General features: G+C 56.0%; 1 protein-coding gene across 1 annotated transcript in view; it reads left to right on the top strand.

The window, feature by feature from the left end:
• PLXNA1 (plexin A1) overlaps positions 1–15,848 on the top strand; it is a 49,917-nt gene extending 34,069 nt beyond the window's left edge. The window contains exons 23-31 of the mRNA XM_011950741.1: positions 6,267–6,413; positions 6,510–6,669; positions 7,359–7,462; positions 7,806–7,902; positions 8,242–8,432; positions 8,614–8,783; positions 10,873–11,085; positions 11,173–11,323; positions 12,405–15,848. Coding sequence (XP_011806131.1) covers positions 6,267–6,413; positions 6,510–6,669; positions 7,359–7,462; positions 7,806–7,902; positions 8,242–8,432; positions 8,614–8,783; positions 10,873–11,085; positions 11,173–11,323; positions 12,405–12,500 — 1,329 coding nt within the window. The 3' untranslated portion in view covers positions 12,501–15,848. The remainder of the gene's footprint in view (positions 1–6,266; positions 6,414–6,509; positions 6,670–7,358; positions 7,463–7,805; positions 7,903–8,241; positions 8,433–8,613; positions 8,784–10,872; positions 11,086–11,172; positions 11,324–12,404) is intronic.
• The last annotated feature ends 10,143 nt before the right edge of the window (positions 15,849–25,991 follow it).

The following is a 25,991-nucleotide window of genomic DNA, read 5'->3' as shown; positions in this document are numbered from 1 at the left end:
AGAGGTGGGGATCAGTGGGAGGTGCTGGAGAATGACAGCAGGTGGGGTCTTGGTCGAGTTCTGGCTCAGGCCTAGGCCCCTGGACATGCAGCTACTCCCGGTTTCTGGCTCCCGGCTCCCTTCTCCCTCCTTCTGAGGCTGTCAGGCCCTTGCGCAGCCCACCAAGGTAGGTGTGGGAGTTCAGATACAGGCTCTCAGTGCCCACAGCTGGCCTGGGCTCAGGAGGGTGGGGGCACCCTGGGCAGGGGTGTCTGAAGGCTCTAGTCCACCACCTATCATGGGGACAGGTGGCCGCACTGGGCTTCCCCTGTGCTGTCCATTCAAGCCCCTCCAACCCCCCAGCAGAGGGACACTGCCATTTTCAGAACAGGAATAGGGTGTAGGCCAGAGACTGCAGGCCAGGGCCCAGGCTGGATGGGGATCTGGGTGGGCTTTAACTGGGCTGTAAGCAGTTGAATTGCTGTCTGCACTTCCAGTGTTGGGACTTATACAGACTCGGGTATCTGGCTTCTCTTGGAAAGTCTGAAGGCCTGGTTAGCCCACTCCTGAGAGGTGGAAGGAGCCCAGTGTGTGCATGGTGACGTGCATGCTCCTCGCCTGGCTTCAGTGGTCCCTGTCGCTGCTCTGTGGGTGAGGGTGACTGATAGTGTAGCCCAGTGATCGAGGGTGGGAGCTGGCACTGACTGCCTGGGTTCGATTCTCCTGGTTTCCTTACGGAATCCAGGGATGGCATATCTGTCTCCCCTGGCCCGTGGGGCTTTCAGGCCTCCCGCAGCCAGATACTGCTGAACTCAGGTGATCAGCACACAGATCCCTGCACAGAGCGGAGTCCTGGCTGGGCATCCTCGCTGTAGAGAGAGACACGGGACAGGAAATACAGCAGACAGGCCATGGGGCAGAGCCGAGCAGGGAGGGTGGGATTCGAGCAGAGGTCTGAAGACCGGGCCGGTAGAGGGAAAAGAGTCCCAGGCAGAAGAGGCTACTGAGGAGAAGGCACCAGGTGGGATAGGCAGGGGCATGGCTTGTCTGTCCTAGGTCGTCTCTGGAGGTGGGACATTTATGTGTATATAGCAGTCCCTGGCACATAGCAAGTGCCCAGTAGATTATAACATCCTTAGGCAGAACTGGAAGCAGGTAACACAAAGTCGTGCATGTCCTGTAGAAAGTACAGTTCTATGGAGACTGCATAGATGTGTGCATGCTGGGTAAGCTGGGCTCTGTGAGCCTAAAGCAGCAGGTGCCCTGGGTGAGGTGAAGAGGGCCCTGCTCACCTGGGTCCCCGTCTGATCCCGATTCTCCACACCCACAGAGACAGGGCTCAGGGCAGCAAATGTCTGTAAGTACTGACGTTGGGTGTGGATTATCTTTCCTGCCAGGATACAGGGGGCAGCCTCAGCCAGTGCAGAGTGCGGCCCCACAGGGTGCTCTAAGCAGAGAGGGTGGCAGTGGGGGGCCGTGGAGGGGTTGTCCTCAGGCCGGATCAGGAGTTCCATGGAGAGCTGGGGACATTTGGGACAGGTGCTGAGGGATGTATGGGCAGTGGAGGGAGGGAGAGGGAGGCCAGTCTTGGCCAAGGGAGCCATAGGAAGGGGACACAGGGAGGAGGGAGGCAGGGGTGACCATTTGGGTGAGAGGTGCAGGTACAGTGGGTGCGGGCTGTGTGTTGGGGGTTTCACAGCCCATGCCCATGACCCCAGCCCACCTCGTTATTAGTGGGGTCCCAGTGCAGGGGACAGGCAGGGGCCAGGAGCTGTTAGATCTCCTTAGGTCATCACTGCCCTCCAGTTCTAGGAGGACCCCTATATATGCAAGGGAGGGCATGTACTGGGTGCAAGGATATGGCCCGAGGCTGAGAGGTGCAGACAGCCATGTTGGAGCTGGACACCCCCTGGATGGGACTGAGATGGGCCCAGAGCTGTTTCCATCCACATAACCGGCCAGTGACTTTTTTTTTTTTTTTTGCCACCATATCTGGGGTTTTTTTTGTTTTTGTCTTTTTTAAGATAGATGTTATTGTTTAGAGCAGTTTCAGATTCACAGTAAAATTGAGCAGAAGGTGCAGAGGTTTCCCATGCACCCGCTGCTCCCACACATGCAGTCTCCCCACTGTCAGCATCCCTAGGAGAGGGGTGCATTTGGTCCAGTCAATGGACCTGCCAGGACACATCTTCACCACCCAGTGCCCCTCATTTCCACGCGGGCTCACTCGTGGTGCTCTGCATTCTGTGAGTTTGGATGAATGTACAATGCCATGTATCCACCGTTACAGCATCACACAGAATAGTGTCACTGCCCTAAAAATCCCCCAAGCTCACCTGTCATCTCTTCCTTCCCCCTGAGCCCCTGGCACCCATTGATCTCATTGTCTCTCATTGATCTCATTGTCTCATTGATCTCAAGTTGTGCCTTTTCCAGATGTCACATAGTGGAATCGTGTACTATTACTGTAGCCTTTTCCAACTGGCTCCCCTCACTTTGCAATCTACTTTGAAGGTTCCTTTATTTATTTTCATAGCTTGGTAGCTTATTTCTTTTTAGTGTGCCACAAACTTAAAAAAAATTGTTATGGCGAAATACACATGACATAAAATTTACCATCTTAACCATTGTTAAGTGCACAGTTGAGTGGTATTGGATGCATTTACAGCAGTGTTGGCCATGGCCACCTGTCCATGAGTCTTCATCTTGTAAAACTGAAACTCTGTCCCCATTGAACAGCCACTCCTTGTTCCTTCCTCCCCAGCCCCTGGAACCATTCTACTCTCTGTCTCTGTGAATCTGACAGCTCTAGGGACCTCATATGAGTGGAATCATGCATTGTTTGTCCTTTTGTGGCTGGCTTAATTTCATCAGCTTAATGGGAAAGCAATCCAGGTGTCCATCTTCAGATGAATGAATAAGCAAAATGTGGTCTGTGCATACAATGAGATAGTAGTCTGCCTTAAAAAGGAAGGAAATTCTGACATGCCGCAACATGGATGAACTTTGAGAACACAAACTCTTTTTAAACAACCCAAATACTTTTCATTCCTTGCTGTCTTTAGAAACAAAAACTTTAACTACAAAAGTAACCCATGACATTTTAGCACATGTAAACAACCTGGAAGGGAGGATGGAGGGGTGAGCTCCCCACCTCTCTGCAGTTCTGGTGGTAATGACCACCAGAGTTTTGGTGCCTGTCCTCCCAGGCTGGAGTCTGAACTGAAGCAAATATGAATAGACTATGCTTTTTAATATTAAGATGAAGGTTAGTATTGGACCTTTTTTCTCATTAGAGAGTTTTAAATTTTTTCAGTACCACAATTTTCACTGTGCCTCTCTCCCCCTCTGTTCTCACCTTGGCCATAGTGTTAGGCCCACCTTTGCGGGTGAGCACACAAATGCTTGCCTTGTGTTTTTATCAACTGCATAATGTTCCATGGTGTGGCCATTTCATCATTTGTTTAACTGTGGCACCGCTGATGGCCAGGGCTGCACAACTTGGATTTGGATGCAGTTGTCTCTGCTTGCCTGGTCCTGTTTAAGTGCCTTTCCAGAAGAGTGAGTGCAGGTGATCAGGCACACTCATTTTTCATTGTAATATATGCTGCTGCATTATCCTACCAAAAAACATTGCAAATGTACCAGTTCATCATCTGAGAATCTTACCCAGGCCTGGGATGGCACTTGTCTTATTGATCTTTTTCACCTCTGCCCATTTGAAAAGTACACACTAGTAGGTTGTTGCCTTAGTTGGCATTTCTTTAACAAACCTTGGACATCTTTTTACATATTTGATTGGCTGCTTTTATTTTTTCTTTGAAGCCACGTTTGTAAATGTCCATTTTTACCCTTTGCTTGTTTTACTAGGGTCATTTCTTTTAGATTATAGGAATTTTTATTTTTTGTTTTTGAGACGGAGTTTCACTCTTGTTGCCCAGGCTGAGTACAATGGCACAATCTTGGCTCACTGCAACCTCCACCTCTCCGGTTCAAGCGATTCTCCTGCCTCAGCCTCCGGAGTAGCTGGGATTACAGGCATGTGCCACCGCGCCCGGTTAATTTCGTATTTGTAGTAGAGACCGGGGTTCTCCGTGTTGGTCAGGCTAGTCTCAAACTCCTGACCTCAGGTGATCCGCCCACGTCAGCCTCCCAAAGTGCTGGGATTACAGGTGTGAGCCACCGCACCCAGGAACTTTTTAACATACACACTTCCCATCTTTTCAAGCTCATGTGTTCCACTGAGAAATGATTTTTATTTATATGGTATGGGGTAGGGATCTGGTTTGATCCTCCCACCTCCCCATGCCCACCGTGGAGAAGTGCTTCTGGTAATGTCATTTCTGGAACTGCCTGTATTATCCTTCTATTAGAAAAGTGGCACTTTTTGTTGGGCAGCTTTTGCACATTCCTGACTGGTGCTGGGGAGGAGTCTGAGGTCTTCCTTTTCCCCCATCACTGCACAAGAGATTGAGGCTACAACAAGAAAAGGACTGGGCCTTCCTCTTCCCTGGCCTCTGAGCCCTTGGAACCTGCTTTGTAGCCTCCAGGCTGGCCTGGCTGAAGAAGTGGGTGGAGTGGGGCAGAGCCTGCTGCCTGGGTTGAGTGTGAATGCCCGGCTCAGCCTGAGCCTTCTCTGGGGACACCTGGCTTGTATGGGGCAGGCGCTTTGGGGTCAGCTCGATCTGGGTTCAGATCTTGGCTTCTCCAGTTTCTTGCTGTGTGACCTTGGGCCAATAGCTGCACTCCCCAGACCTTCAGAGACTAGCTGCGGTCCTTTCACTCTCTGAGGCCAGGCCTGGGAACCCTTGGGCAGGTGTCTCACTTTGGGAAACCCTCAAAGGCTCTCGTCTTCCTGTCGCATTAATGGCTCTCCATCCAGATCTGTACCCCTTTTCCTCCTCCTTCGTGGCTAACTTAATGAAACCAAGTTTGCAAATGAAACATAATTTCAGACAGGCATGTTGTTGGAAGGTCTGGGATGGTCTTAACAGCTGTCTCTCTAAGTACCGCAGATGCTAACAAGGTGCCTGAAGCCTCTGGTTACAGGAGCAGAGCTGCTGTTTGTTTGCCAGGGCCGGATAGGAAGCAGGGCTGCCAAGCCTACCCCTCCATTGAGGTGCACACACACCTGAAGGCCCTTGGGCAGGCAGGGCCTGCAGCAGACCCTGTGCCTAGTCTCTGGGCGGGCCTTGCCTTTGTGGCCGACTCAGCCAGCCCAGATGTGAATGTTTCTCAGGGACAGCTCTCCATTCACTCAGTTTGTCTAGCAAGTGTCTGTGATGTCCCATGCACAGGCTCAGCCAGTGCTGGCAGTAGGGTATGGTGAGCAGGCCAGGCAGCTCCCACTCCTGAAGGGTTGGCAGGGGTGCGCAGGTTCCTTCGGAGAACAACAGATAAGGGGGGAGACCAGTGGGGCGGTGGTGGGGAGTACGTGTGCTGGGAGCTCCCTGGGAGCCTTTCTGGAAAGGGCATATTGGGTTGTGTCCAGAAGGGCCCATGAAGACGCCAGGGGAAATTTCTGGTTGTAGAGGCAGCAGTTGCAAAGGCCCTGAGGTGGGACAGGAGGCAGTTCTCATGCTACAGCGTGGGGAGCCGGAGGGTGAGGGGTCAGAGTGGTCAGGTGCCCGCTGAGGGCCTGGGACTGTGCTGCTGGCCCTGTGCTGTGCGCTTGGGTGCTGGTGAACCTCCCTGGGTGAGCAAGCCTCCCCAGGTGGGTATGTCAGCATCCGTGACACACCATAGGTGTGTCCCAGAGTAATATTGGGGGCCCAGCTGGGTGGTCCCTCGGAGGCCAGCGGATCACAGTCACACTTGAGGTTGTGTAGTATGGAGTCTGCTTGTGCCACAGGCGGTGGGCCATGGGGAGCTTTGTCCTCAGCACCTCCAGCTGGGGAGCAGGCCCCTGGGAGGCTGGGGCTGGGCGGGGATCCTGCTGAGACCCGGGGAGACTTCTGGGTGAAACAGACAGGCCTCGGCCCTCCTTGATGCAGGCCCTGTGTGCCACGCCATTTTCCTTGATATGCTACAGTGTCTCCTGGCTCGTGTGTAATTTAGGGTTTTCATGGGATATTTGTAGGGTGGGGTGGGTATGTTTCCTGTCCTGATTTTCTTGCAGTCTCTGCTGGGCTTTGGGACTAAGGCTATACTTGCCTCCTAAAGAGTTGGGAAGTGCTGTTCATTTCTCCTTGCCGGGAACACTGTGGCTGGCACTGGACGGGTGGAGGGGCAGGTGGGGGGTAGACTCAGGGGTCCTGGCTGCAGCCTTATGCCACCACCCCCCACAGGAGTGTGCTGGGGAGCCGCTGTTCATGCTATACTGCGCCATCAAGCAGCAGATGGAGAAGGGCCCCATCGACGCCATCACGGGTGAGGCACGCTACTCCCTGAGTGAGGACAAGCTCATCCGGCAGCAGATTGACTACAAGACACTAGTGAGTGTGACCACCCTCTGTCCTGGGTGCCCTGGTGCCCCCCACCCCCCAATTGTGGGGCTGACACTGCTGTCCTGCTCCATACCCCGCCCGCAGACCCTGAACTGTGTGAACCCTGAGAACGAGAATGCACCTGAGGTGCCGGTGAAGGGGCTAGACTGTGACACAGTCACCCAGGCCAAGGAGAAGCTGCTGGACGCTGCCTACAAGGGCGTGCCCTACTCCCAGCGGCCCAAGGCCGCGGACATGGACCTGGGTGAGTGGGTGGGGCCGTGGCTGCCTGGGGTGTGTGCTGGAGCAGAGGGGCAGGGCCATGGCCCAATACTGAGCTTGGCGGGGAAGTCCAGGCCAGTCTTCCGCACCAGGCTGGCGCTGGTCTGGAGGGCAGTGGAATGGCGAGTGGGCTGTCCAGACCCAGGTTGGGTGTAGAGGGTGGCTGCCCTGCCCTGGGCAGAGACTCTGGGAGGTGGTGGGTTCCAGTGTACTCTGGGAGGCAGTGGGCTCTTGGAGCCCTGAGGGGGATACTCAGGCTCATGAGAGGGGCAGGTGGAACAACTGAGGGCCAGAGGGGATGGGGCAAGTTTGGGGTGGGGCCCAGAGTCCTGCAGCAGATGTAGAGTCCTGCAGCAGATGTGACTGGAGAGGCTGAGCCCCTGCAGAAGCCTCGGTGCCAGGCTGAGGAGTTGGGGCCCTGAGGCTTGGGGAAGGCAGGGCAGACCCCCTTAGGCTGGGGTTGCTGTGGCAGATTGGGAGGGCTGTGGCAGGTTGTGGGGGGCTATGGCAGGTTAGGGGTGCTGCAGCAGGTGTGGAGATGTGTCCCTGGTCTGTGCTGGTGCTAAGAGCTGCAGGTGGGCCCTGTCCCACCTGTGTGATGGATCACTGCTGTGATGGAGGAGGGAAAGAGGGCCCCAGCGGCCCCACCCTCCAACTCCCTCCTCTCCACAGAGTGGCGCCAGGGCCGCATGGCACGCATCATCCTGCAGGATGAGGATGTCACCACCAAGATTGACAACGATTGGAAGAGGCTGAACACACTGGCTCACTACCAGGTGGCTCCTGGCCCTCTGACCCCAGCACAGGCCTCCCTCCCCTTGGGGCTTCCACAGCGCAGCTGCCAATGTTTGCAGCATGTGGGCTGGACAGCAGCTGGATCTGTCAGGGAGAGGAGGGGAGGTGGTCATGTATATGTGTGGACCATCCCAGGACCCAAGCTGGGCTTGTGGGATTGCCTGGCAGTCCTGGGCTGTCCTGACGTAGAGACCCAGACTGAGTGAGGCGGCTGCCTCCAGGCACAGCACTAGGGTGTCACTTGGGTTCCCAGCCAGGGAGCAGGAGTCTGGTGGTGCAGGGGCACCCTGGTGGGTCACAGGGTCCCCGGCCCTCTGCCCACAGGTGACAGACGGGTCCTCGGTGGCACTGGTGCCCAAGCAGACGTCCGCCTACAACATCTCCAACTCCTCCACCTTCACCAAGTCCCTCAGCAGATACGGTGAGGGGCCAGGCAGCGGGCGAGAGGGCAGCGCATGGGTCCCTGGCCTGGGCAGGACTTCCCCTGGGCTCCCACGCTGCAGCAGCCGGACGGGAGGACCCAGGGGCCGGTGTCAAGCCTGTCACTTGCATTCTTGACCCTACCCTCCAACTCTGGAGGCTGCGCCTCCCCCCGACTCTGTGTCCGTACACAATTATGCCACCTTTGTGGTGTCATTGTCTGCCCCAAAATCCCACATGGGTGGGGGTGCCATCCCCAGCTTTCAGATGGGGAAACTGAGCCTCGGGCGGGGGGCGTGGGGTGCCAGCCAACGCGGGCGCTGACAGCCTGGTGCTGCAGAGAGCATGCTGCGCACGGCCAGCAGCCCCGACAGCCTGCGCTCGCGCACGCCCATGATCACACCCGACCTGGAGAGCGGCACCAAGCTGTGGCACCTGGTGAAGAACCACGACCACCTGGACCAGCGCGAGGGCGACCGTGGCAGCAAGATGGTCTCGGAGATCTACCTGACACGGCTACTGGCCACCAAGGTGGGCCTGGCTGGCAGATGGGGGCAGGGGACGCTGGGCCAACCGAGCTCGGAGAAAGCGCCAAGCCCAGAGCAAGGCCCTCACCCCCACGCTGCTCCCATGGCCACTTGCCTAGTCACCCAGGAGGTGTAGGCAGCCAGGCAGAGCCCTGGAGCTCAGTGTCCCTGCCTGGCCCCCGCAGGGCACACTGCAGAAGTTTGTGGACGACCTGTTTGAGACCATCTTCAGCACGGCGCACCGGGGCTCGGCCCTGCCGCTGGCCATCAAGTACATGTTCGACTTCCTGGACGAGCAGGCTGACAAGCACCAGATCCACGATGCCGATGTGCGCCACACCTGGAAGAGCAACTGGTAACGCAGGGCGGGGGCGCGGAGCAGCATCCCCCAGGGCCAGGCCAGATGTGTTCCCAGGGCCCAAGGGCCTGTTCTGATCAGGAGCCCGCAATTGGGGCTCCTTGGTGTGGGGACACAACCCAGCAGGGTCATGGCAGGCCAGCCCTGTGCTAACTGGCCTTCCCTATCTGCCTGTGCCCCTTGACCCATGGCTTACCCTCTGCTCCAGCTGCTGAGCCCCTCCCACTGCTGCAGGAACTGTGTGCAGGTGTGAGTGGCCCTGGGTGTGCACAGCTGTGCAGACATGAGTGTTGGCTGCAGCATGAGAAACAGGGCACACTGGACCAGCCCTGAGCCACCTGGTTGCAGTGATGAGGGCAACAGGGATTGCAGGTACTCCTGGTGCTCTTTAGTGCGAAGAATTTACAGCCTCCCCACTGCAGTGCAGGGCCAGGCCAGAGCCTGCTTGCTGAGGCGCAGAGACCCAGCCACTTGCCACGATCTCACGGAGCAGGTGGAGTACAGAGCAGGGCCTGCCCAGACTGCACCGTGCACAGCTACACCAATGTGAGCTGGGGCTCTGTAAGGCTGGGTTTTGTTATGAAGAGGCACCTAGCCTCTGAGTGGCCTCTCCCCAGAGTGTCTGCCTCCCTGGCCAGCTAGTCCCTTGCTTTTCTCTGGCGTGGCCTACTTCTGGGACAGTGACCTGCTTCTTCCCTGGTCATGGGCTGCCCAACTTGGCAATGTTGGCTTTCTCTCTGCCACACAGGCAGGCCAGCCCTTGGCCTCACTCCTTACTCAGGACCCCCAAGCTCTGGTCTGTAGCCCCCTGCCCCAGTTGGCATACCCTAGCCACACGCTAGCTCCTGGAGCAGGTCCCTGCTGTGTATGTGTGTGTGTATGTGTGTGTGTGTGTGTATGTGTGTGTGTGTATGTGTGTGTATGTGTGTGTGTATGTGTGTGTATGTGTGTGTGTATGTGTGTGTGTGTGTGTGTGTGTGTGTGGCCCCCACCCCAGCAGACAGCCCCACCCTTGCCTGCTGCAGGGGAGGGCCTCTCTGTGCACCAGCCCCCACAAACTGCATGGCCCAGGGGTTCTGGGGTAGGACTACTCCCCCTACTCCCCCATACTTGGGGTCAGGTGGATGCCCTCGCCTATATGGCTGGACCCTGCTTCTCCAGGAAGTGCCCCCCTCACCCTGCATCCTGCTGGGGTCTCCCACCAGGGAGACCTCCACTGTCTTAGCTCCCCTCTCTCCTGGACTGTCCCTGCCACCTCTTCGGGCTCCCAGGCCAGCAGCCACCCCTGACTTGGTCTTGTCCAGCCCATGTGTTGCTTCCCAAACCTGGGATGCAGCCACCCCAACCTGTCCCAGCTCCACCCACTGCTCGCGGAGTCTTGGGTTGAGATGAAGTGTCACGAAGCCCCTCTCCTGGGCCATGCTGACTGGGCACAGCAGGAGAAGGGGCCCCCCAGGAACACAGTGTCTCCAGATCAGCATGCTCTGGGAGAATGCTCTGTCATAGTGGAACATTCTAGACCCGTGCTGTCCAGGGTGGTGGCTCCTGAGCGTTTGAAATGGCACTGGTGTGGCTGAGGGTCTGGGCTCTTAACTTCATTTAAGTTAAGCAGCCACGGTGGCCAGTGCTGCCAGGCAGCCCAGCTGATGGCAGTCCCTGAGGTGGTGTTTGGGGCACAGAGGGCTGGTCTCTGTAGGAATGGGTGCCCTGGGGCAGAGCTGAGCTGCAGGTCTCAGTGCAGGAGCCAGGAGTGCAAGCCAGCATGCAGGCCTAGGAGGGCGGTGGCTGTGGGGAGTGGGCTCTTGAAGGCCTGGTCACATCTTGCCCTTGTGCAACCGAGTGCATTTGAGCACGCCTGTCTCGTGATGCTCTGCGTGAGATGCAGGTGGTGGGGGCAGCACATCTCTGGTTGGGCGGCAGGGGACGGCCCTCAGTTACCCATGGGCCCTGTACCTCTGTGGGCCTCGTTTCTCCATCTGCATGGAAAGCCATGCCCACTTTGGATTCGGAGCCAGGAGGGCCACAAGGTCACTGCTCAGGAGGGAGCAGAGGCCTGTCTGAGCGGCGCCTGAACTCTCGCCTGCAGCCTGCCCCTGCGCTTCTGGGTGAATGTGATCAAGAACCCACAGTTTGTGTTCGACATTCACAAGAACAGCATCACGGACGCCTGCTTGTCAGTGGTGGCCCAGACCTTCATGGACTCCTGCTCTACCTCTGAGCACAAGCTGGGCAAGGACTCGCCCTCCAACAAGCTGCTCTACGCCAAGGACATCCCCAACTACAAGAGCTGGGTGGAGAGGTGGGCGGAGGGGGCAGGGGTTGGGGGCAGTGGCCTGGGGGGCAGCCTGGACTCTGCTTATGTGCCCACCTGGCCACTCACCTGCAGGTACTATGCGGACATCGCCAAGATGCCGGCCATCAGTGACCAGGACATGAGTGCGTATCTGGCTGAGCAGTCCCGCCTGCACCTGAGCCAGTTCAACAGCATGAGCGCCTTGCACGAGATCTACTCCTACATCACCAAGTACAAGGATGAGGTGAACACCGTGGGAGCCCGCAGGCTGGGCTGGGAGGACTCGCTGGCCCCTGTCAGAGCCGCCTGCTCTGCCCAACCCTGCCACTCCTCCCTGAATCTCTGGGCTGCCATGGGCCACCTTCACTCCTCTGTACCCGCTGGCCACCTGGTTCCTTGGTGCCAGGAGGGAGCCTGCCAGGCCGAGCGGAGAAGGCCATGGTGGAGTCACTGTGTGCAGCCATGTGGGGTCAGGGGTGGGGAAGATGGGATGGCAGCTTCTTCCTGAGGGAGAGGGTGTGTGGGTGGTGAGCAGCGTCCCTGAGGGGCACATTTCAGGGTTTTCCAGGCTGGACCAGCGTCTCCAGGGCTGGGCATAGGGTCTTGGCAGAGCTTTCCTTTCAGTATCTTTTCTGCTGACTTGGAGTGAGGCCACGTACATGGAACTGGGCAAGGGGTCCAGGAGACATCCAGGAAGGACTGGCTCCTGGGCTGCACAGGACAAGAGCACGGGGCCAGAAGGCAGGACAGGCTCAGCCTGTGCCAAAGCTCTGAGGGCTGAGAAGGCCACGGGAGTGAACCAGAGCCACCCTCGGGAGGCCGGGGCAGGTGCAGCAGAGGCAAGGAGCCTTCCCAGGGTGCCACAGGAGGCAGGCAGGAGGCAGAGGGCTGTCCTCAGGCAGGTGCCCCAGGGGAGCAGAGGAGCAACCAGAGACCGCGTGTATTAGGGTGGGGGGTGGGGACAAAAGCCTGGGTTCCTGGGGCTCACCAGGGAAATGGGAGCTGAGGCTCTCTGGGGAGCTCTGCTTTAAAGGGGCACAGAAACCCCAGGGTGTGAGGACTGGATGGAGACATGTCAGCAGCATAGCCAGGCAGCCAAAGAATCAGAGCCTGTTGTTTTAGGGGGTGAGAGTAGGATGATGACGGTGGCGGGGCTCATTCTCCGTATTAGGGTCCTGGAGGGTCCAGGCTCACAACCAAGGTCCCTTGGCCAGGGATAGATGGGGTTGAACCTCTGGCACCTGTTCTGGAGGCATCCGCCCTGGGCCTGCTGAGTGTGTGGAGGCTGGTGGCCCGGCATGCTGACAGCTCTCCTGGCCCTGCAGATCCTGGCAGCCCTGGAGAAGGACGAGCAGGCACGGCGGCAGCGGCTGCGGAGCAAGCTGGAGCAGGTGGTGGACACGATGGCCCTGAGCAGCTGAGTCCCGGCTGTGATCGTCCAGCAGGATGCAGCGTGAGGGCGGCCGAGCAGGGACCGGGGCAGCCCTCGCCGCATGCGTGTGGAGTGTCCGGTGGTGCTCGGGCCGCCGCAGTGCAGCGACTGCCCGGCCCTCCCTCCCCTGCCTCGCCTGGCCGGGTCCCGGCTCTTCCTGTGTGGAGGTGATGGTACCTGCCACACCACAGCTGCGCACACAGCTGCTTGCTCAGGGGCCGGGACAGCACGGGGTGCTCAGGCCGGCCAAGGACCTTCATTGCCTGGCAAGAGCTGCCTGGTGGCCTTCATGGGAGAAGGGCTGACCTCTGAGGGGCTGAGGGGTGAGGCCAGGGCCCTCCAGGGGGAGGGGTAGCCAGCTTGGGCTGTCCCCTTGAGACCGGGACAAGAGGCTGGGGGTGTCAGCATTCCCGGCTTCCCAAGCTGCCCCCAGGCGGCAGAGTCTGAGGGTCTGGGGATCCGGTTGGCAGCTGGAGAAACAGGCAAAAAGCCCATAGCTGGGCAAGAGGAGCTCAAGTCAGTCTGGGCCCATTGCCACCGCCTCCCACGTCCAGCACCCACGCCTGCTGCACCGCTGCCATCCTCAGATTCACCGCGTGCTCTGCGTGGCCGAGGCCGGAGCACCACATCCACCTCGCCCCAGAGAGTCCCTGCTCCCTCCTATGGAGGGGCTGTGGGCCAGGCTGCTCAGACTCCTGGGTGGCTTCCGGACGGACCGGGCAGCCCCTCTCCGTCCTCAGGGCTGTGCCTCTGGGAGCCACTGGGCCAGGGGCCCTGGGTCACAGAGAGCACGTTCCCGTTATTTATTCCCCTCCGCGTCCTAGGCAGGCTGCCCTGGCAACTGCCTTCAAGGGTAGGCCGAGCTCTGTGCCGTGGAGCCCCTGAGGGCAGCCCCTGAGCACTCCTTTCTCTCTACTCTCTCTGTCCCTGCCCCGGCGGCTTCCAGTGTGGCATCTCAGCAGGGTCCTGGCCCCTCCAGAGCAGTGGGACATCTGGGGACTGTTTTTGTTTGTAGGGGAAAAAATTCTGCTGCACTCTGCTTGGGCCTTGAGGTCTGTGGCAGGGCCCCTCTGGCCCGCAGTGGCCTGAATCTATCTGGGCCATGAGTGATGGGCAGTGACCAGAGGGACTGGAGGCCAGCGGTGTCCACCCTTGCCCTCAGCAAGAGAGAATGCATTCTTAAAAGAAAGCTGTACATGTATATATATGCACATATATATATGTGGCTCTAGCCTCAGGCTCCAGCCCCAGTGGGGTACTGTACAGTTAACTGAAGAGGAATTTTAAAGACGATTTGAACAAAAAAATGAAGGCAGTGGGAAAGCAATGCCAAATGACTGTGGAGAAAGTGGCCAGAGCCTCCCTGGAGTGGAGCAGCCCTGAAGTCCCCTGACCTGCGGGCCGCTGTTTTGGTTTGACATGACAAGGAAAGGACTTCCTGCCGACCCTGAGAGCCTCCGGGGTGCCGTGGCACCACGGGGCGTGCATGATTGTGCTAGCGTTTAGTCTGAGTTGATCTTTTTAAAACTGCAAGTGTTGAATACTAGAGGTTGTTAGACCTTTTTTTATGTTTTTTAATTAGTCACTTGTAAAAGCAAACAAGCGGTCCATCCCCTTTACAAGGTCACTTTTTTGATGGTACCGAAGATCCCATGGACTTTAAGGGACAGCTAACTGTGGCCAGCCCCAGCCTCGTATCCTCGGCCAGGCCCAAGGAGAGCACTCAGCCCCACGGGGGGTGCCAGTCTTGCAGTCGCCCCTCCTGGGCAGCGTGAGCCAGATGACGCCGCAGAGACCCACCCTTCCCCTGAATGAGGGTCGGTGTGGAGTGGGTGACTGCTGACTCGCAGCTCACTGGCCCTGTGGGCACCATGCCAGGGCTAGGGCGTTCTGCTGCTGCCACACCCAGCTCAGGCCTGGGCCCGCCCCTGCCGCCAGCCCACTGAGGAGGTGGGCTTACTCCCTGGGCAGATTCGGGGCCAGAGCTGACTATGGGGGCCAGTCCATATATAGTGGCTGGGCTGTTGTTTTCAGTAGCCCCTAGCATTGTCTGGGATTCCCGTCCTTGAGTGCGCCTCCACCTACCTTCTGATGCTTCCTGGCTGCGGTGGGGTGGGAACCTCAGTTTCCCCCAAAGTCTTCCCTGGATGCTGGCTTCAGGTTGGAGTCCCTGGTTCTTCCAGTTCCTCACGGGTTCGATAGGGGCTCCTGCATCACCTTCAGAATCCAGTTCCAACCCCCACCCTCAGGCCTTGTGCCCTGCTCTGCCCTGCCAGGCTGCCCTTGTCCATGTGAGTAGCATGGGCGGGTGGTGGGGACGACAGTGGTGATGAAGGGGGTGCACCACAGGCCTCATATGGAGCAGTTCCCACGGGCGTGTGGCGGGGGCCTGGCCACCACAGAGCACATGGCTGTGTCTAGGCGCAAGCACTTTAGCAGTATCTGTTTACATGCGCAAGGATCAAGCCGACTACCCGTGCTGTCTACTGGGACAGCAGTCTCCGAGCTACTCCATACCTCCCTCTGCCAGGTCGTGGAGTTGGGTCCCAGTTCCCACTTGTCACTGGTTCCCACTGTGCTCCTAACTGCAGCACCCGGGAGTTCTGGCCTGGGGCTGGAGGCCCTGGTAGGAACTGCCGTTGGAGTCCGCTCTGTGCCCAGCTGCAGTGAGCGGCTCCCATGGGCCCTGTGTCTGCAGGGAGCCAGGGCTGCGGCACATGTGCTGTGAAACCGACACCCACCTGGCGTGCTGCTGCCGCCACTTGCTTTCCACAGCATTTCCTACCTTATTCCATGTCCTCCCTCTCCCCGCACCTGGCTCAGGAGTGCTGGAACAGCTCACGCCTCGGCCTGGGAGCCTGGCCTCTTGATATACCTCGAGCTTCCCCTGTGCTCCCCAGCCCCAGGACCACTGGCCCCTTGGCCTGAAGAGCTGGGGGCCCCAAGACCTGCAGCGTGGAGTCCGGGGCAGAGCCCGGAGCGGCGGGCCGTCCCACCAGAGCCTTCGCCCTGGCTTTCTCCCTGTCTGGATTCAGTGGCTCACGTTGGTGCTACACAGCTAGAATAGATATATTTAGAGAGAGAGATATTTTTAAGACAAAGCCCACAATTAGCTGTTCTTTAACGCCGCAGAACCCCCTCCCAGAAGAAGAGCGATCCCTCGGACGGTCCGGGCGGGCACCCTCAGCCGGGGCTCTTTGCAGAAGCAGCACCAATGACTGTGGGCCCGGCCCTCAGATGTGTACATATACGGCTATTTCCTATTTTACTGTTCTTCAGATTTAGTACTTGTAAATAAACACACACATTAAGAAGAGATTAAACATTTTTGCTAAAAGCTCTTGGCTCCAGGTTTTCCTTGCTGGGAGGCAGGGGCGGTCGCAGGAGAACATGCACATCCCAAACGAGGAAGCGTCTCTCCTTGGGTGACTCAGCCACACCCAGGACAGATGGCCACACTCTGTGAGCTGGGTGCACTCAGTCCAGGTGACACATTGGAGCCCTTGGCGGAAGCTGAAACACCAGTGCCTGACTCCCACTGGAGCCTTGGAGCTTCAGGGGGCTGAGCGGTGGTCACTTTTATATGCTCCCCAGGCGATTCTCCGGTGGCACCCCTAGCTCAGAGCAGTTGCTTCCAGCCCATGCCACGGGCAGGAATTTCTGGGTGCCTTGTTAACTAAAATCAGATTCTGACCCCGAGGGGCCCATGAGCAACAGCCTGGGGGATCCGAGGCTGCAGTCCTGGGCCCCCTGCCTTCAGTAGCCAAGGCTGGAATTGTGTTTCCCAGACTCGCAGCCAAGGAACCGGGTTTGAAAAATGTTGGTCTTCCCAACAGAGACAGGCTATGCTGCTTCATCTCATGAAAATGTGTACAGATACTAATGATGGAGGTGTGGACGCAGCTTCTGCCAGTGCATTGCTTTGATCAGTGGCCCCATCCCTGGGCTCATTTCATCCATGGACCAACAGGGGGTGGCTGCTCCTGCCGCAGAGGGTGGGTGCAGGGTCAGGTGTGACACAACCCCAAGGATCCTGGGCACCTGCTTTGTAGCTGTGTCTTCAGGCAGACCCCAGGCTTGACCATCTGAGCACTGCCTGTAAGTGAACTCGGACTTCCAGCAACCCTGTGAGGTTGGGGGCAGCTGCAGCTGAAGCTGAGGAATTGAAGCAAACAGAGGTTGCACAATGTGTCCCAGCCACATGGTGGTAAGCAGCAGCCTGCCCAAACGTAGGCCCTTGGGACCCCAGGCCCTCCCCACCACCCCCAAGCTCCCACCTGTCTCCCTCCAGCCTCTCCATGGACTCGTTGCTAGGGCTGACAGTGGCCCATAAGTCATCATCAATACCTCCCACTCCCAAACAGGCGCATCTTGACAGTGGTGCTGCAAGCACCAGCTCCGTGCCAGGCTCAGTAACTGGAGAGAAATCAGTGTAATCACCATAAAATTGCATCGGAAACAAATTTAGCAAATGTGGTCCCGTTTAGGGTGTGACGCAGCCTGTTCTCATGGTTCAGTCCCCTTCAGCTTTTTTTCCGGCACAATCAGCCCTGCCTCAATTACCCTCATTAGGCCTCCGAGGGCTCCGGCCCGTCAGCCTGGAAGCTGAGCTATCACTGAGCCGCAATCAGCGCTCACTGTGCGAGTGATCGGGTGCAATTACACAGCAGCGGTGATGGGGCCTTCTGATTGCTGCGCGAGTGCACTGGCTCCTGAGGGTATTAAACCATCAGCTATTAATGCTGGTGGCTCTGAGCAGGGCACCTGGATGGGCTGTCTGCAAGGCAAGGGCGAAGTCAACCTGTGGGTCTGAGCAGGATGGAGGCACCTCCCCACCCAGAGCAGATCCAGAGGTGACTTCAGACTTCCCACCTAGGCCCCAGAGCAGCCACAGCTCAAGAACAAACACAGGCTCTGAGCAGAAATAAAAAATAACAGGCCAGGCTAAAACCTGATACAGTGACTCTAGATGGTGCAGTGTCCTGAAGAAAACTGGTGGCATGGGAGGGTGCCCACCTGGCCAGGTGGGCAGGGAAGGCCTGGGGAGGGATGGAGGAATCGAGGCCTGAGAAACAAGGAGCCAGCTGAGGTGACATCGGGGAGATCATTCCTGTGTCCGGAGGAACGGAAGAGGCCAGGTCAGTTCTGTGCAGGGAGGTGCAGGAGGTGCTATGCCTTGGGGAGTGAGGAGGGTGGGCTCTGATTCGTATCTGGCAGTCACAGGATGAGGCCAGAGGAGGCTGGAGACCAAGAGGCTCCTGCAGGTGTCCCCAGAGCCCATGGTCCACAGTGCCCCTTTAGGGCCTCCCTGGAGAGCCATCAGCCCTGATGGTGGAGCTTTGGGGGCAGATGTGTTCTTTCTGAGGACAACCATCATGGAGTTGTCGGTGGAAGTGACTTGGGTCATATCCAGGCTGAGCGTCTAGTCCTGGAGCAGAGCCTCCAGCCAGCCTGCACTGGTCACGTAGGCAGGTGCACCACAGACCTTTGGGGAATGGTACACGGATGTTGGGGAGTGGTTTCTGCAGCATACAAGGCTGCCAGGCTGCAAGTCAGTACCAGGACCAGCCCCATTGTAGGGAAGAGAACCTGGGAGCAGAGAGGTGAAGTCACTACCCTCAAGGACACACATTTACCCATGGTGGGACCAGGATTCAAACTCAGACTTTCTACTTCGTGCTGCAGTGCTCCTCCAGTGGCTGGAGACTCCTTGAGCACAACACCAGGGACTGATGCTCAGAGTCTAGACACAGAGGAGAGGGGCGTGAGCAGCTGGCAGTGAGTGACGCCCTGGGGCCTCAGGAACTTTGAGGAAAGCATGTTCTCAGGAGCATTTCCCCTGTAGCTGCCTTGTAGATACCACCAGCCACAGCCCCTTGAGTCTGCCCCCGTGGCTGGGAGACTCATGCCCTCTCCCCAGTGTGGAGTCTGTTTGAGAGATGGGCTTTCCAGCCATCGTTGCTGCATCCGGCTAAAACCACCCTGAGAGGCACCTGAGCACATGTTCCCTGCTGGGTGCCCGCTTGCATTAGAAATGATAGAAACTTAAGCTGGCTGGAGCAAGAAAGGGAACTGGTGGGCTCTTGAAATTGAAAAGTCCAAGGGTGCATCTACCTCAGGCATGGCTGGATCCAGGGGCTCCTAGAGGTCATGAGGAGTCTGTCCTCCTTCTCTGTCCTTTGTATGGACCTCATTCTCAGGCCAACTCTTCCCAAGGGGCAGCGATGACCACCAGCGGCTCTAGGCCTACCAGCTGAGCAGTCCCGGCGAAAACAGGACACCCTTGGTCATCGCACACATTCAGGTAGGGATTTCATTGGCCAATGTTTGGGGCAATGTCTTGATTTGCTATTTGAACCAGTCATTCCGGCCTGAAGGACGAAGTACTCTGATTGGTAAACCACATGCCAGAGGAGGGATTAGTCCATTTGAACAGCAGGGTTTTGCAGATTGTGGAGAAGTGCGCAGGTGGAGGGGAGGGTCTCCCCACTGCTGGTGGGAAGGAAAATCGTAGTTATCGTCGACAAGGTGTGGCGGCTTCTGAAAAGTTAAGTATAGAATCACCATGCAACCCAGCAACCCCGCTTCTGGGTAAACACACAAAAGAATGGAGAGCAGAGTCTCAGAGACACTTCCACACCCACGTTCACAGCAGCACTACTCACACAGCCAAAAGGCGGAGGCACCCCGAGCATCCATCAACAGGTGAATGGACAAAAAGTGGTGCATCCAAACAGTGGAATCCCATTCAGCCTTTGAAAGGAAGGAAATTCTCACGCATGCCATGATACGGATGAACTTGAAATAAGCCAAGCACAAAAAGACAAATACTGTATGATTCCACTTTTACAAGGTCCCTAAAGGTCCCTAGGCAGTCACAGTCATAGAGACGGAGATAGAATGGTGGGCGCCAGAGGGTGCAGGAGGAGGGATGGGAGTTAGAGTTGGATGGGGACAGAGCTTCAGTGGAGAAGATGAATGTTCTGAGATGGATGGTGGTGATAACTGCAGAACAATGGGGATGCTCAGTGCCACTGAGCTGTGCACTTAAAAATGGTTCAGATGTTATACTTTATGTTACGTGTGTTTTCCCACATTTAAAACTAATAATAAAGTTTTTTAAAAAGAGTTTGAGTTTCACTGTGTGGACGCAAATGCCACAGACTGTCCTCAAGCAGGGGACACGCACCGCCAGCTGTAGCAATGCTGGTGCCCCAGCCTCCCTGCAGCCCTGGCCTCTCCTTGCTCACTGCCCTAGGGATGCTGGCATCTCTGGCGGCTGCTTACAATGTCCAGGGCAGAGCCTCTCATCTCCCTACCATGCCCCATCGTGGGCTCCCCATCTTGGCAAAGCCACCTCCAGATGGAACCCTCCCAAACCCACAGAAGCTCCTGCCCCACCAAGCAGCCCTGCCTGGGTGACCTGCCACATGCTGTCTGTGGCAGGCCTATCCCTCGCTGGGCTGCAGTCACAGACAGCAGGGCTACCCCAGGACCAACACCATGGCCTCCACCCCAGGCAGGGCCAGGATGGAGAAGGAGCTCAGGATGTTCAGATTCCCAGACAGCACGAGTCCTGTCGGCTGTGCCCCTGTCCGGGGACGTCCCCAACTCTCTCCGAATCTGTGCCTCTGCCCAGAATCTCAGGTTACAGTTTCCATCTTGCAACTCATTGCTCCCAGGTGAACGTTCCTGAAGCCCAGCTTTGACAAATACGCTTTTCTTTGTTTATGAGACTGTTTGTATTTTTTCTAATGGATAGACATTTTCTCCTTATATAACCACTGTGTCATTATCACAGTAACAAAATTAATGTTTGCATATTCCAATGTCCTTAACTGTCTCAAACCTGAATTTTCACAGAGGGATTGCTTAGATTTGGACGAGGTCCCCTGTTATGTTTGGTTTTCTGTCTCCCCTGTTTGGATCCCCAGCGCTCCTCTTCTGTTTTCCAGCCATTTTAATTGCAGAACCAGGTTATGTGTCTGAAGACTTGGACACCACGGACTTGGGTGGCATTTGACAAGTGGCTCCATCCCTGCTTGCTGGGTTGCAGGTTCAATCTTCCAGCAGGCAGTGCTCCCTGCCGCACCTGCCAGGAGGCCCTGGAGAAGTCGGGCTGACCAGGAGTTCGGGGCACAGCCTTGGCATGCCCTCGCCTTCGCATCTCTTGCTCCATGCACCCAGGTCTTCCATCTACCTGGACTTTTTCTCTGAAAACGCTCTCCCTTTTTCGACCAGAAGAAATTATTCAAATGGAAAACTTGATGGCACTGAGTGGATACCGTGAATAGGACAGAACCATTCCTAATAGAGGAGGTCTGTACAAATAACTACAATAGAGGTAAAAATAATCTTAAATTCTAGCAAAAAGCTGTTGCCCACGTAAAGGCTTTCCTCTGATCAATGGCAAGGTGCTAGTGAGAGGCTGAAGACCCCGGCAGGGCTCTGTTCTTGGTGCGCGGATCTCTGGGCTACATTCTACCTGCCGGTTCAGGGGTCTTTCTCTGGTCTGCCATTCTCTCTCTGGGGACGTGTGACCTTGCAAAGTCCACTTCTCAGCCCCTTTCACTGGCTGCCTGGAAGGAGATTGGGTGGGAGAGAGAAGAGGCCCTGCTCTTAGCTCCCCTGGCCCTCCCTTGGGGTAGGCATCCTCCCTTGTGCTGGCCTGTGCCGGTGACAGCCCCTCCTCCCCCTGGCCCTCTGGCCTGAGTGAGCACAGCTTCCTGCTGCCCCCTCCCTTTGTGGTGCCCTGTGATGGTGACTGGATGTGTCAACTTGCCTGGGCCTTGGATGCCCAGATACGTGGCCAGGCCTTGTCGGAGTGCTTGTGAGGACGTTTCTGGATGAGATGAGCATTTGGGTGGAGACTGAGTGAACCAGACCACCCTCCCGGGCGCAGGTACGCCTCCTACATCAGGCGAGAGCCTAGAGAGAACAAAAGCTTGACCCTCCCCAGAGGAAGAGAATTCCTCCCGCCTGACAGCCTTTGGGCTGAGACACGGGTCAGACTCGAACTGAAACATGGACTCTCCCTGAGTCCCAAGCCGGCCAGCCTCCTGGCTCTTCTCACGCTCGCCCTGTAGGCCCCGGGACTTACCCTCCATGATACCACAGGTCAACTCAGAACAACCACCTGTCTGTCTACCTATAGCTACTGAGAACCCTGACGCATTTCCCTCTGCCGATCAGCCTTCCTTCCACCAGATGCTGCCTGCGGCGCGGGGTCCTACCTAAGGCTCTCACCAACCACCCAGACGCTGCCTGGTGTGAGCAGAGCTGGGGCCCAGCCTGCCCTGTGCATTCCCTTGCCCCTGCCATGCCCTCCCCAGCATTTTTCATCTTTTGTTCCACGTGGCTGAGCCTGCCCGGTGACTTCCACCCCTCCAAGTGGGGCTCTGAGTGGGGCTCACCTCCCCTGGGCTTGGTTTCTCAGACAACTTGGCACCCGCAGGTATGCGACATTCCTGTCATTCTTTGCACATTTGCCAGCCTGAAAGGCTGAGGGAGGGTGCAAAAACAGTTTTAAGTCCAAGAAAGAGAGCCAGAAGTCCTCTTGTCTCTTACTGAAACAAATTCCTTAAAAAGTAGTTTTCAAGACACAAATTCCTTTTTAAAATGATCAGTCCACGAGAGCAGAAGTGGCAGGCCTGACCGGGGATCCTGGTCTTATGGCCTGTGCCTCCTGTGGTTCGGAGCAAGTCTCTGTCTCTTTCTCAGCCTCAGTTTCTCCATTGTAGAATGAAGGAACAATTATAATGGCCAGCGCCCTCCCCTACAGGGCGGGGTGGAACTGTGTGATGATTTCGTGCCTTCTAAACCCATGTTTCCTGGAGGGTGGATATTGCCTGGGACAAAGAAGCCCTCATTCCTCCTGGTCACAGGCCACTGAGACAGAGGGAACCGGGGTCGCCCAACCCTTCTGCTGCCTCACCTGTCAAAAGCAAAGCTTGGATAGGAAGAGACTCAGTTAACCCTCTACGTCTGGCAGGGTCAGGGGTCATGGTGAGGGAGGCCCCAGCTCTCCTGGTGGGACTGAAAAAGGTGAGTGTGAAGGAGAGGCCTGCTTTCTCCCCTGAGAGACAGCACCCCTTGTTTCCTATGAAGGGGTGAGTGACCCAGAAGTTCTCTATGGCACCTCAAGGGGTAGAGAGGTGCTGAGAAGCCTGCCAGACCAGCAGGGCCTGGAGTCAGGAGGAGGGGGCTGCTAGGCGGGGCTGCAGAGCCAGCACACATCTAGAAGCCAGGGGCATTCAGGGCTGAGAAGCAGAGGGGAGAGACAACTCCAGGGAGTACCAAATACACTCTAGTCTATCCTGATGTCGTCCCATGGAGTCGTGCAGGGCACAACCTGCACAGCTGGACATGGTGGCCCTGAGTGTGCTAAGGCATTCCCACAGGAGGCCCACAGAGCTGACCTCCCCTTCCCTACTGCCGGAAAGACGCTGGAGCTTTGCATTAGGCCCCAGTGTCATCTTGGGAAGAAGGAAGAAAGATCCTGATAGGAAGCTGAACTGCGACCAGAACTTACCATTTTCCCACAAGAGACTATGAAAACAAGAGAGATCATTTAAATAGCACTAGATTAAGCTATTTTCGAAGTTTGGAATGTTGTTCCTGCTTCCCAGTAGGACAGAAGCTTGGGAGCAAAATTAGGTAAGTTACAGACAATTAAGAAGCTCCATTAACAAAATGCCTGAGCAGAGCTGTGTACATTCTCAGCCCTAGAGAGTCCGGGCTCAGGTGCAGGTGGAGGGTGGGGAATGCTGCTCCTCCTGCCTTGCCAGCAGCAGAGGAAGTCACACCCCCAGCAGACACATGGGGCCCAATTGGCCAATCAGAAGATCCCTTCCTCCTGTCAGGGCTCAGCATGCCAGCCCATGGGGACATTTTCTTCCCCTGAAAAAGAGATTGCTCCTTTACATAGTGGCGAGTTTGTAAACTAAGAACTGCTGGGGGCCACTCCATGAACCGAAGAGAGAAGATAATTCAGAGGAATTCAGAACCAAGAGATGGGGAGAGAGGAAGGGAGCGAAGGGAAGAGAGAAGGATACAAAGAGGCAGAGGAGGAGAGAGCGATGGGGAGGGAGAAAGGGAAGGAGAAAAGGACAGAAAGGGAGAGAGGGAGGGAAGGAGGGAGAGAGGAAGTGGGAGGGAAGGGGAAAGGGGAAAGAGAGAGAGATAGAGAGGGAGAGGGGAGGAAAGAGAATGAGAGAGAAAGAGAGGCAGAGAAGGAGAGAGAGGAGGAGAGGGAGAGGGAAGGAGGAAAGGACAGAGGCAGAGAGAGAGGGTGGGTAGAGAGGGAGAGAGGGGAGGGGAAAGGGAGAGAGAAAGTTTAAACTTCTGGATCCAGTGGCGTCTAAAGACTAGAACTGTCGGGGCCTTCAGTTAGGTTTGCCAAGTCCCATTTCTCCCTTTGCCTAAGCCAGTCTGTCACTTAGGACTTACAGAGGACAGCTCTCTGCTGTGGCTGCTGGGCACTTCAAATGTGCTTCGTCTGAATTGAGATGTCCTGTGTGTGCAAAACACACATCAGACGTAAAATATTAAACATTGTAAATGGGTTACATTTTGAAATTATAATGTTGGATATATTGGATTAAATAAAATATGGTATTAATATTAATTTTACCTATTTATTTTGCTTTCTAAAATATGGCCACTAGAAAATTTAAAATTACGCTCCTGGCCGGGCACGGTGGCTCAAGCCTGTAATCCCAGCACTTTGGGAGGCCGAGACGGGCGGATCACGAGGTCAGGAGATCGAGACCATCCTGGCGAACACGGTGAAACCCCGTTTCTACTAAAAAATACAAAAAAAAAAAAAAAAAACTAGCCAGGCGAGGTGGCAGGCGCCTGTAGTCCCAGCTACTCCAGAGGCTGAGGCAGGAGAATGGCGTAAACCCGGGAGGCGGAGCTTGCAGTGAGCTGAGATCCGGCCACTGCACTCCAGCCCTGGCGACAGAGCGAGACTCCGTCTCAAAAAAAAAAAAAATTACACTCCTGGCTCATGTTGTATTTCCATTAGACAGGGCAGGGCTAGGCCCATTTTCTGGGTATGAAAGAATATACATTGTAATTTTGTGTGGGGAGGGGGCTATCTATCTTAACACCAGCTGCTTCTAAAGAGAATGATTTCTGTGAAGCAGAGTGGGGCTTGGCTTTCTGAGTAGATGATGGATCTCATACTCAAGTTTTGGGTTAGAACCGAAAAAGAGAAGAAATGCTTTGCCTTTTTGTTTATTATTATTATTATTATCTGAGACAGAATCTGGCTCTGTTGCCCAGGCTGGAGTGCAGTGGCACAATTTCAGCTTACTGCACCCTGCGCCTCCTGGGTTCAAGGGATTCTCCTGCCTCAGCCTCCCAAGCAGCTGGGACTACAGGCACATGCCACCAAACCCTATTTTTTTTTTCTTTTTTGAGATGGAGTTTTGCTCTGTTGCCCAGGCTGGAGTGCAATGGCTCGATCTTGGCTCACTGCAACCTCCGCCTCCCAGGTTCAAGCAATTCTCCTGCCTCAGCCTCCAGAGTAACTGGGATTACAGGCATGCACCACCACGCCCGGCTAATTTTGTATTTTCAGTAGAGACAAGGTTTCTCCATGTTGGTCAGACTGGTCTCGAACTCCCAACCTCAGGTGATCCGCCAGCCTCGGCCTCCCAAAGTGCTAGGATTAGAGGTGTGAGCCACTGCGCCCGGCCATGCTTTGTTTTTTGTTGTCTCAACAGCTTTACTCAGAATTCACATAACACCCAATTCATCCACTTACGGTGTGTAACTCAATGGCTTTTTCTATCTTCACAGAGTTGTGCAGCCATCACAGCTCTCCAATTCCAGGACATTTTCATTACCACAAAGAGAAACCATGTACGTCCCCTTTCCTCCATACCCCCCAGCCCCTGACAACCAGTGTTCTGCGTTCTGTCTCTGCAGATTTGCCCATTCTGGACGTTTCATGTAAGTGGAATCATAAATTAGTAGTTCTTTCCGACTGGCTTCTCTCACTGTGCATGTTTCCAAGGTTCACCCGGGTTGCAGCATGTGCAAGTATTTCCCTTTTTATGGCTGAATAATACTCCACTGTAGGGTGCAGCACATCCTGTTTATCCACACGGCAGTTGATAGGCGTTTGTGCTATTTCCACTTTCTTGCTAAACTGAATAATGTTGCTGTGAATATTCAGGTACAATTTTTGGGTGAACATTCATTTCTCTGTTGTAAAGAGCTAGGAGTGGAATTTCTGGGTCACATGGTAACTCCACATTTAATCATCTAACGAACTGCCAGTCTATTTTCCAAAGCATCTGCACCATTTTACATTCCACCATGGATGGAATCGATGAGGGTCCCAGTTTCTCTGCTTCCTTGTCAGCACCTGTTCTTATGGGTTTTTTATTCCAGCCATCCTAGCAGGTGTGAGGAGACCCTGCTGCGGCTTTGATTTGCATTTCCCCGAGGGCTAGTCATTTTGAGCAAC

This window comes from Colobus angolensis, unplaced genomic scaffold (genome assembly GCF_000951035.1).
Source record: "Colobus angolensis palliatus isolate OR3802 unplaced genomic scaffold, Cang.pa_1.0 Scaffold31, whole genome shotgun sequence".
Lineage (NCBI taxonomy): Eukaryota > Metazoa > Chordata > Mammalia > Primates > Cercopithecidae > Colobus > Colobus angolensis.
This window is presented reverse-complemented; position numbering and strand designations above follow the sequence as displayed.